Here is a 12,230-nt window from a genome sequence, read left to right as displayed (position 1 = left end):
TATCCCACTAAAAACAATGAATATAATTAGACGCGAGTTATAATGTCTAATATTACATGATTAATTTATTAAGAAATTAAATACATCACACACAATAAGAGACAGAAATTGCAATTTATTTTCATTAAACTTCAAGTAAGAATTACTCATATTAATCCGATATTAGTGTATTAGCAAGATGCATCAGATTATTCTACAACGTGTTGAGTATATATATAATTAAGTTGCTTTATTAGATCACTCAATAAATGGTCAGTTTCATAAAAAAACATGCGATGTATATGCATTGATATTTTTTATTTACATTATTTTTATAATATTCATGTTATTTATTTAACATTTTAATAAAGATAAACCAGTTTTCATAATTACATTGAGACAGAGAGAGAAATACCAAAGTAAAACAGCTTCAAATTGATCATGTTTTTAACCTGCAATATTTAAAAAATTTAAAGTGTACAAATTGTATTGTAATTTAAACTAAGATTTTATTGTATTTCTTATATTTTTCTTAGAAATAATAGTATAGTGTAGAGATAATAAAATAATAATATAGAGTATTTATGTAGAATAACAATATAATAAAAATAATATAAAAAATTTGTCAAATAAATATAATCTTATTGTTAGCTTATATTGAAACAAATAATTACGTAGTTGCCAGAAAATTTTGATAGTTACAACAAAATTAAATTTAAATTTTTTACTATATATTAATGTCCGATATATCCTATAATACCTTTACACATTCTATTAATATAATAAGATAAAATTACGTTAATCATTATATAATGAGCCATTGTATCCTTCCTAAAAAATTTCATTTTAAGAAGAAAATAATTAAAAATCAATTTTAATTTAAGTATGATTACTTTTACTTACAATTATTTCGGCGGGTACTTTTCATCCTTTATCTTTTATACCATTTGAACAAATTTTCCGGTAGATGTGTGATTTTAGCAGGAAGATCCATATGTACATACTTATGAGGCTTGGTCGTAATATTTTTTTTTATTTCATAACAAATTGTTGGCGAAAATACGGCAACAATTAATAATAGAGTCATAAATGTCATAAAATTTTTCATTTTTGGAACACAGAAATTTTAGACAGATCAGGAACAAAATTAATGCGTTGTCTTCAGGAGTAAATTTGTAGATATCCTTAACTAAACGTTCAACGATTCCATGAAGATCAGTGCACACACTACTAGGTACTCCTTATGGATCAGCTATTTATAATCATGCCTAGACGATTACGTAAATGCTAAACACAATTCATCAATATTTTTATTACCAACCGTGCTCAAGGCCAGTCATAAAAATGGTATATAATTGACCAATTTTTACAAGGCTATAAAAAGTTATAATCTTTAATTTAAGGATATTATCAACATTACGACATATAACATATATATGCAATATTTTGCAAAATAATAAAACTGAAGAAAACTGTTAAGATAAATATTTTATTGTCTCGTTTTATATATCTCTCATTAAAATTTATTATACTTAAATTTAGCCTAAATAATAAAAAATCTCATACATGCAAATTTTTATATACAGATACAATAAAAAATATCTCATTAAATGTAATATCTGAACTAAATTTAAATACTTGAAGAATTAAATAAGGACTATAGGTAAAGAAATACTTTACAAAAAAATTGTCAGCAATTTACAAGAAAAACTTTTTTTTAATATATACTGACTGTCATGTCATTCATATATTTCTCGTTGTCGAGAGCTCTCCATTATTCAAATATGATGACGCCAAAATTTGATGAGAAAGAAGTCTCATTGTTCTGTTGAAGTTCTGAGTGATATGTTATGATGAAAAATAAATTATTAAAAAAATGTATTTAGATTCATGAGACTTTTTATTGATTGAATGACTGATTTACAAGAAGATAATTTACAAGAAAAAAAATGTTATTTTTTTAACATATACTGTAATAATGTCATCCATATGTATTTCGAGAGCTCTCCATTATTCAAGTAAGATGATACCAGAAAAAAATTTTGTCAGAAAAAAGTCTTACTGTTCAGTGATTTTACAAAAAAAAAATAAATTGTAAAATATATTTTTAATATATATTTAGGTTCTTGAGACTTTTTCATTGATTAATTGACTAAACTTTTCTTGAAATTGAGTGTTTATATATAAATGACGTGACAGATATATTAAATAAATTTTTGGATTTAATTTAGCACAAAAGTATTATTAAAAAATTTAAAAACTGAAAACAAATCAATAAATGTGAGAAAAAATAAAGATTATCAGAAATGCAATTATAATATATAAGAACGGATCTATATAGATCTCATATATTGAGAACACTTCGTTATTGATATTCGAGCAGTAACATTGGATAGTAAACGACCGTCCTAACTAATGTAGAGGATGGCAGAGACAAAAAGCGTGATATCAGCATACGTGAATTTTGTAACAAATTGGTGGGTATCATTGACCACTAGAGCCGCGCGAAACCGCCTCTCTTTATATTTATAATAGCGATCGTTTCATCATCCCAATCGCCTTTAGCGGGGCGGTTAACTGGTCCGTACACGGAGCAATTAATTACGCGTAGTCTGCATTAATCTTTGCAAATTGGGACCGAAATCCTCGGAGTACGCCCTACAATTTATAGTACTCCTTGCTCATCCAATCGCGCAGTAAAACCAAATCGTCTTATAAAACAAACGCAGATTTCTTTTTTTTCAACTCTCTGACTCGGCTGGATAGTAGAACGATGGAAGATAAGGTCTTTTATCGCGGAATCATTATGTATACACGGTGCTTCAATATAACTCCTTAACTGATGTAAATCAGAATTATTCACAATAAAAGCCATGACTTCTTTTTATTTATGCGACACAGTAGTTAGTAAAATAAATAGATATATAAATTTTTATATTTTTGTTAAGCATAAAACTAAAATATGATTTATCCTCACATTAATTGTTGAGAGTATTTAATATTTTCGATTACAACTGAATAATGCAATTATAAAAACGTGTGACAAATACTTTAATTCCATTTCTTATTTATTCAATCTTGTCGAGGATCAATTTTTGCGCCTCATAAATTCTTTGGCAAGATATCGTCATCAATTCCTGCTCTTTAGATGTATACAACAAACGAATAAAAGACTGTACGCCGTTTCTCCCTACTACACACGGTAATGACATAAAGATATCCTTCTCCAGTCCGTGTCGGCAACCCTAAAATATATTTGACATTTTTGACCAGGGAGAAAGGCAAATATTGTTCACGGAAATACATGTTTAGTTTATATATATTTGCATACAAAAAATTTACACATATGTACTTATATATCACTCATTGTCAATATAAGCAAATATTTCACAATCTTATATCTATATCTTTTATTACGTAATAATAAATTAATATAGTAGTTACACGAGGTAAAAACAAAAAAAAATATAGATCTCAAGGGACGTGGGCAATATCACTAAACAGAAGTTTAATAGTTCTAATAAAAACTTATCGATAAACCTTCACGAACGTAGAGACAGTAAAACAGGCGCAAGTATTGCGTACGATAGCATCGACAATTTCGCCCGCGCAGATTCCGACTGCCCAACTGTGGTAGCCTTTCTTGATGATTAATTCGTTATCGGTATTGACGACTTTCGTATGCAAATCCCCCCAGGATTCTGGATCCGTTTTCGTGCCGATCTCTTTGTTTATATCTTTTAAAGGCATACCCATTACCGCAACGGTGGACCAGACTGGCACTAATATATATTAAAATAGGGAATATAAGTGAGAAAACGGAAATGTTAAAACTCGATTAGATCGAATAGAAAAGTACAAAAATTATAATTTATAATATTTTAACGCTAATTACCAGACGCCGGTCCGCTCTCGCCAATGATTAACGCTTGAATCGCGCTTGCTGAAATTCCGAGTTTTTGAGCGATAAAGTACTGAAATCTGCAGCTGTCTAGAAATGTTCCTAGTCCTATAACACGGTTTGGTGGAAACCCTGACAGCTTCATAGCAACGTATGACAGAATGTCAACTGCATAAAAAGATTGAAATAATAATTCAAGTACTGTGTACTTGTATATTATACTTGATCAAAATTGATCGATCATGAATTGTAATGCGTTTAAAATATCTTGATAAAGAAGCAATTGACACGTTATCATTTGTTAAATGTCTGTTAGAAAAGCCGGACATGACATATATGTTCAATTTCTGGCACGGCAAACACGTTAAATATAGTAATAAAATGTGTACCTGGCTTCGAAAGAATGAGAAGAACGCTGTTCGGCGCGTACTTGGAGACGTTCGGAATGACGTCCTTGAAAATTTTCAGATTATGCTCTAGATAATCGGCCGGCTGCTGATCTTCACGAGACTGGCTTCCAACTGTGATCACGCATACCGCTGCGTCTCTGGCACAAGCATAATCTATCGGAGCGCAATACACGCTGGATGATTTATCGTTTATCATAGAATTTTATTTGTTTCTACATGCTCTTACGCGAGGGATATTTTTGTAAGACAAATTATAAAAAAGAGATTGACCTATTCTAAAAAAAAAAAGATAAACCTATTTCCTCTACTTTCAGAAATCGCGAAAGAAATTAAAATATTCTCGAGCTTCTATTAGCTTTATTGTCATTTATTATCAATTGCTAATTAATTTCTATCTAGGCATTCGTGTCGCTCATACGTCATTTATCGTGCGGCAAGTGAAATCATCGTGCAATTTATCTTAATTTTATTAACTTAATTTATCTCGAGATGTCTCAATGCAGGTAATAATGCGCACGAACGTCACCTCTAGCGACCTTATCGCTAATCGCAACCGCGCGATTTACTTATCCGAACATTAAAGCGCGGTTGTTTTAAGATAATTGCTCGTTACTCGCGGACAGTGTAATGACGGTCTCGCTATTTTTCTGCGGCCTCCTCCCATCGGGCCTTCACCTTTGGTACCGACAATCCTAGGATTGCCGAGGTACGCCGCCGCATGGCTGATGTCTTCTGCTTCCGCTTTAGCGAGATCCTCGTTCGCGTCTATGAGGACGAGCTCGGAGGCGAGGCGCTGCGAAAAATCACAGGGGGATGAACGGTATAGAATACAGGGTAGTAGGCAGAGAAGCTAGAGAGTAATTAACGGCAACTGATCGTTGCCCGGCAGGCAGGCGTTATTACGCGCTTCGAATCGTTACGCAACGGGAGAATCAGGCCCTTTCCTCCCTCCCCCCCCCCACCCCCTAGGACTCGCATTAAGATACTTGCGAGCGAGCGCGATCAATCGCGCCATTTGCGAAGTCCCCTAATGCGAAGAATCGTTAAGATCCGATCAAGGAACAACGTCGAGAAGCGCGTTATTTTCGGGAGAATCCGCTATGTCGGTTTCACTTCATCGTGGTCGTCGTCGTTGTTGTTGTTGCCGCCGCCGCCGTGCCGGTACCTAGTGACACAAACGACGTCTTACGCAGAGCGATAACTCATTCATGAATAATTATGGGACCGGTACGGCTTCTTCTCGTCGGTCTACCTCTTCCCGGGGACTACCTTCCGTCCTACCTCCGGCAGCCGCTACAAGATTTTTGACCGTAGCGACCGCGTTCCTCATGAAATGTCAAACGACCATGAAGAATGCCTCTGCGACCCCCTGTCCGCACGTGCTTCATTTTTCTCCCGCAATCACGGTTTCCTCGAAAATGTTGTCTATTTGTTTCCCCATGAATTTTTTTTAGTTTCATTTAGGTTACACGTATATCGGGGGATACCCGGGGATATCGTAAATGTAACGTTACACAAGTCCGTGAAGTGTGGCAAATGGCGCGGCAAACGAGCGGTATAAGGGGGACCGCTATGGTAATCTATATTCGTTTTTGAACGACGGATCATTAAGCTTCGAGCGGTTCTAATTTGTGCAGGCTAATTTGTGGTATAATGAGATATTCGGACGATCATGTAAATCACCTCAGTAAAAGTTAATGGGCATTATTTTCCTAGAGCCATCGTATATCGTATACAAACACGTTTCTGTGGTAATGGCGACGAACGGCCCGTATTAACACTTTGCGTTATATAACGCTTTAAGATGCCCGAACAGACGGACGTATATTTTTCAAACAGATGGTACTTTCACACTCCACGTTAAGACAAACGCCGGGCTAACTGCAAAATGACTTCTTAATATATCACGTTGCGCTCTCCTGTGCTTCCGATGTTATTGTACACCATTTAATTATCATACTTCATCAAGCGTGACTTCCGAAAGGTATGGAGTATCATAAGCTGGTAAAACTTCTGAATAAGTCCGTCACTTTCATTCATTGTCTTGCAATAATTGTAGAAAGTAATTCTCACTTGTGCTTATCATGTTTTAAAGTAAATGAAAATTAATATATATATCAAAATATTAAGCATAACTCTAACTAACATTTGTATGGATATATTTTCTAATTAATACTTGAAGTAAGTTTTACTTTTTTTTTGTAAATTGTTATGCATAATTTTCTTTATTCTATTTTTAATTATAAATATTTGGTGAATTTGTTAATATCTTATATTCCTTCTTCTTTTTCTTTTCTGTATCGTTTTTTATTTACATTATAAAATTCATTAGCTCTTTTTAACCCAGACAGATACCTTTTCAGCGTAGATAAAAATATTTTTAACACTCTTCTTCAACAATGTATTGAAAATCATCAAGAGATATTTCATGCAAAAGAAATAATAATACTCGATTATAGGATCGTATATTAAATTGTATATAACAAAATTTATAATTAATATAAAAAGATAAAAGAATAAATATATTTCTAATCAGATTTTTGTTTTCCATCCTGATCCGTATTTAAATAATTGCATAGATATTAAAACAGTTATTGTGAACAAAAAATATTATTATTAGAAGTGTATCTTATCAATAATAAAATGTAATATGCATTCAATAACCATTTTTTAATGGCTCTTGAAATCTTCATACAAACTCGTGATAACTTGTGATACAAGCTTGAGGACTGGCTTTCTTTTTTTTCTTTCTTTTTTAAATAATTTTTAATCTTCCTAATATTTTTATTAAATTGCTTAAACATTTCCACAATATCTCACTTATTGATAATCTCTCCGTTTTAAGATACAGACTATTACATAGTAAATACTGACACATAGCCCGATGCACAAACAATGTATTTTTCGCCGAAGATTTTGTCTGATATAATTTGCTTGATACGGTCCATCCAACACGGTGGTGTCGCAAGAAGACAAGAAACGGAGAAAACAAGAAGAGAAAGATGCGCGGTGCGTATAGTTGTGAAGAATTCGAGTATGGTAGGTTCGTAAGGTGGACGGTAGGCTGCAGCGATTTTATTTTCGTACCTCACGATGATCTCGTTGATGCGATCTGCCAAGCTGCGACGCGAAGTGCAGCAGCACGACTCGGTCATATTTTTCGCTTCTTGCTCTTTTTCTTGAAATTCTTCTTTTTATATCTTTTTTTTTCCACAGCGGTCTGTGACCGCCGAACGTTCCGGTAATCAGGAGATCTTCATGATCATGTCGAACAAGCGCCACCAAAATTTCGAGCTCCGAGAATTACGTGATCAATATTAGCCAGAAGTACATATTTCTAATTTTTTGTAAAGGCTAAGGAAGTCGTTTGTCATTGTCAAGGCAGCCAACAAAGCAATTTTGAAATTCATGGAATTATAATTTGATACAAAACGCGGGCAATTTTCCTCAAAAGCTGTTATCGTACGCGGTAACGGGTTCCCTAATATCCTAGTTATTCTCTGTACAATTTTGACCTCCTCGATAATATACACGATAAACCCCGCTATATATGTTATTTAGTCTCTCGATATACACCATAAGATCGTTCAACGAGAAGTCTATCGTCCGTCAGTTACGCCCTCCGCGTCCCACCGCGTGCACACACCATTGTTTGCCCTCGTAAATTTGCGGAAACCGAAACCTAGAATTAGTCGCCCACATTTATTACCCTCTACCGGATTGTACTCGGCATATGGATACAACACTGTTGCACCTTGTAACGTCGCGGCCCACAATGTGTTTCCGTCTAACAGTTAATTTTCCTCCTTGATGCAACAGATACGAAATTATGCCTAAACAATGCAATAGTAATATAAGGTTTCATTTAGAATGTTACAAACAATTTCACATTTCCCATTATTACATAATTCAGGGCTTGTTGGGACAAAAAAAATATATATAAGTGCGTCTACGCGCAACTGTCCCACGAAATTTCTAGAAAAGTTTTCAAGCGCGTTCTCTTTGTAAAATCTTGAATCAACTACTATTATACAGTAATATCTGTATGCGTTTCGCAAGCGTTTCAGGTGGACGGTGTTATAAATTGCAGTCTCTCTCCATCGTTACTAACATAAATCAGTCGGTTAGAGCCGTCCTGCGGGGGCGCATTGGGCCGACGTGTAAATGCTCGCGTTACGATCCGATAACGAGCGAAAGGATCGGCCCACTTCTCTACATCTTCTATAGTCTTCTTCCTACTACCTCCCTCCCTCCTCCTCTTCCATGTTCCGCCCTGCTCGTTCCTCTACAGCCGAATTCCCTCTTCTGGTCTTCCGTGGATCATTTGCATAATAGCCTTTTTGAGCCGGCACACACGTGCACACTAACGAGCCTACATTCAGGATTCGTCCCCGTAAACCTGCACGGTGTACTCATGCACGAACCCACACACGTCAAGGCATTCCTTGGCTCCGTCCGTCCTTTGTTGGGTGCAACTCGAGGGTATCTCCCGAGATCCACCAACATGGAGCATTATATATCTTTGATCCTCGACGAACAAATACGAATTATACGTGCTCGAGCCGTGTGGATACCGGCGCTATGTCTCATTCACTCGATATCATTGTGGACATGTTTAGATTGACGTATCGAGCACATTATCGTATCATCTAATGGAATGAGGCACGGATCGATTACGCACGCGTGCATTAATCAATGTTGATACACCTTTCTCGGAGTATATAAATGTACATCAATGAAGTATATTAGCATTGACGTTGACTTATATGCATCAGAATTTTTACGAAGTTAACAATAATTTACGAAATGTACTATTAATATTAAAATATTATATTGTAAAAAATAAATAAAATAAATTTGAAAAGTATGTATTTAAAATTACTGCGCTAAATGTAAATTAATTTGTAAATCAATTTTTATACTTGGGTAATTTTATCGTAAAGGTTATAAGAAGTAGGTTTCATTTTTTGTTATCTGGGAATCTGTATGGTTAATTAAAAATATATTTGTTGCTATATTTTACGTATGCTAATAAAATAATTCAATCATTATTAAAAGGTACATCGTATACATGCATAAAAAATTAATTTAAAAACCGAAGTAGCACGAAAGGTTAGAAGACTAGAAAAAAATCCGCTAACTTTGAATAGAATCGCTATAGCGACCGCGACACCCTTGGGCGCACTGCCGACGACGACGACCTTGACACGATGGCTATCCACAAGATGTTCTGCCTGTTTGGCCAGTAAAACAGTTACCGTGTTGCCGGCGACCTCAGGTGATTTCCTTCTTGTTTCGGTCATATCCGATACACGGATGCTCTTTCACTTCGCGATATAACACCAAATAATTTAGACAAACCAAAAATCGCATGACATCGTGAATACCTCCAATTGAGATCGCGAAATTTGACGTTTCGTCATTAAAATTTACATAAGATAGGATACGTCTGGAAAAGCAGACAGTCGAAAAAAACATCTTTTGACAGGAGGCCAATGAAGTTAACGACGGAAACGTAACAAGTAGATATACAGTCGATTTGGAATGGCTACGTAAAATGGGATATGCAATAAGGTGGTTGTATTGGTTCTGTATGATCAAACGTGAGAGAACTATCTTCGCCTTTCGTGTCCGACGTATCTCGTACGCTCATAATGTACTATATGTACGAGATGTGAACTTCAACTTATCTTGTAGCACGAGATATACAATCCGATTAACACGTTCGATCACGGACGAAAAGATGCTATCGATAAATTCAATCGTACCGTACAGAATCAATTATAGTCGGAAAGAATGCTCGTTATACAAAAAGGTAAATGCCCGGGGCAGATGTAGAGACGAATCGCCAATTGGACGCGTCGTTCCTATGGTTTTTGTTTTTCTGCGAATAGAATTAAGGTCGTAAAATTGATCGACAGCTGCTGCGGAGCCAGCACAGGTGGGATGCGCTACGTTCTTGAAGAGATACTACCAATTTGTGTTTTACAGGACATTTGAGAAGGGATCTAAAAGGGATTCTTAGGAATCGACTCTTTTATTCCATCCTTATAGACTAATTCAGATTACTATTTTTTCTTATTATAAAAATGTAATCCTGTTTCACCCCAACAATCATTCAATTTCTGATTTTATATATATATATATATATATATATATATATATATATATAAAACACAACGATTTTACTACGTAACAAGACTAATATAAAACTAATGTAAAAAAAAGATTGTGTAGTCTAAATTATCCAATCTCCCTTAGCCGTAGCTCTCAGCCGTATACTCGCCTCGCATGCAATGGAGAGTGCATTTTCATCCGCCCTTTCACCTTTCCGCCGTACATCGTTCGGCTGCGTAAATCAAAATTCGATCGAGCAAAAAAGAAACGGTAATAAGCTCCGCACGCGTGGAACACTGTAGTGCGAGTTGCATGTACCGTTCGCAGGCAATCTTAGGAGAACGCGCGGCTGGTTTAATTTTCCAGGAAGTCGAGTTTCACTCATATATCGTTTATTACAGCGATCGAATGTATGTACGCACGCGGAAACCGGTTGCCAGGTGCAGCATCGCCCTTATTGATGAAGATGCATTCTAAGACGTCGCTCCTGCCCATCCCTTTCCTCCCTCGCTCTCCATCCTCTTCTGGCTATTTTCGCGCCGCGCATCCGTTCGCAAGTCCTTTACGTTTCTCGCTTTCCTCTTTTCCTCGATCCCGTCGATCGTCACTCTTCAACGTCGCTCGCCTCGCGAAGGATGCCGCACTCACGCAGCACACTACGGATACTGTCGGCGCACTGTTGTACCGCCGTCTTTTCTTGATCGTTCAGCTTCTGTCGCACCGTGGCGCACACACCCTCTCGGCCGAGAACACAGGGTACCGACATATACACGTCTTTATCGGTCCCGTGGGCGCAACTCTGCGAACAGAAATTCCTCGATCTTGTTTCCCCCTGTCGCGCCAATCGACATACGAGTAAAGTGCGTCTCGCAACGCTTTTGTTCAACGCGCAAAAATACGGATTGCTTGTCCAGCAAAGAATCAAAATAATTATAAAGTCAATAAAACAGAAAAATAAATTAAAATTTTATCATTATCTTTACAATTATTATCTTACAATTATTATATGCAAATTCCAATCTGCTTTCATCGATTTCTAATTAATTATCTTGTAATTTATATTTCAATTACTATGCGTATCAAAAAGTATAATTTTGATTTTTTATACAATACTCGAATCTGTTTTCAAAATTAAATTAATTTCTTTAATTTTAGATTAATATTAGCGATGAGCTATTAAAATCTGTTTAAATTCATTCAACAATTTTACAGAATGTTAACTTGATTATATCTCTTACATGTATGTACGTCGACACTGGCAATATGGCTTTAGTATTCCTGACGATGGCGTCGACGATCTCAGCGGTGCAGAAGCCGAGGGCCCAGCAGCTCGGGCCTCTCTCGCCCTTCTTCCGATTAAGCTCCGCGTCGCTGTAAACACAACGTGAGGATTTTATTACTTCCTTAAATTCTCTCGAGAATGTCCCGCGATCTTAACCACTGACGTTTTATTTACAGCTTCGGAAATGTCACGCCACTTCTCGGGATCATCCGCCTCACCCATTCGTGGGTTTATGTCTCGTATCTTCGTACCCGCCACGTGAACGCTCGACCATATGGGAACTGTGTGAAACAGCAGATGTTGAAGGGAAAGAGACGCCGTTAACTGTGTTAGATCGTTTGCAATATAACTAAAGTATGTGTGATATTTTTCAACGCAAATTTGTATATTTACGCAATATTCATCATAAAGATTATAAAAAGTATAACAATTTTTTCATTATCTATGCATGTATTATACGGTTAATAAAAAATATATATTGTTGTTATATTTTACGTAATAAAATAATTCAATCATTTAAAAAGATACATCGAATGCGAGC

General features: G+C 35.8%; 1 protein-coding gene across 1 annotated transcript in view; it reads right to left on the bottom strand.

Annotated features, from left to right (window-relative positions):
* Positions 1–2,940: 2,940 nt before the first annotated feature.
* The window catches only part of LOC105456021, a 126,293-nt gene continuing 117,003 nt past the window's right edge, over positions 2,941–12,230 (bottom strand). Inside the window, exons 7-15 of the mRNA XM_011699787.1 lie at positions 11,853–11,970; positions 11,646–11,778; positions 11,024–11,206; positions 9,432–9,611; positions 4,966–5,083; positions 4,270–4,443; positions 3,875–4,048; positions 3,520–3,761; positions 2,941–3,224 (exon numbers count right to left, since the gene is read on the bottom strand). Coding sequence (XP_011698089.1) covers positions 3,048–3,224; positions 3,520–3,761; positions 3,875–4,048; positions 4,270–4,443; positions 4,966–5,083; positions 9,432–9,611; positions 11,024–11,206; positions 11,646–11,778; positions 11,853–11,970 — 1,499 coding nt within the window. The 3' untranslated portion in view covers positions 2,941–3,047. The remainder of the gene's footprint in view (positions 3,225–3,519; positions 3,762–3,874; positions 4,049–4,269; positions 4,444–4,965; positions 5,084–9,431; positions 9,612–11,023; positions 11,207–11,645; positions 11,779–11,852; positions 11,971–12,230) is intronic.

Source organism: Wasmannia auropunctata, unplaced genomic scaffold (genome assembly GCF_000956235.1).
Source record: "Wasmannia auropunctata unplaced genomic scaffold, wasmannia.A_1.0 LD335828.1, whole genome shotgun sequence".
In the NCBI taxonomy this organism is placed as follows: Eukaryota; Metazoa; Arthropoda; class Insecta; order Hymenoptera; family Formicidae; genus Wasmannia; species Wasmannia auropunctata.
Note: the sequence above shows the minus strand (reverse complement) of the source record. Positions and strands in the feature narration are given on the sequence as shown.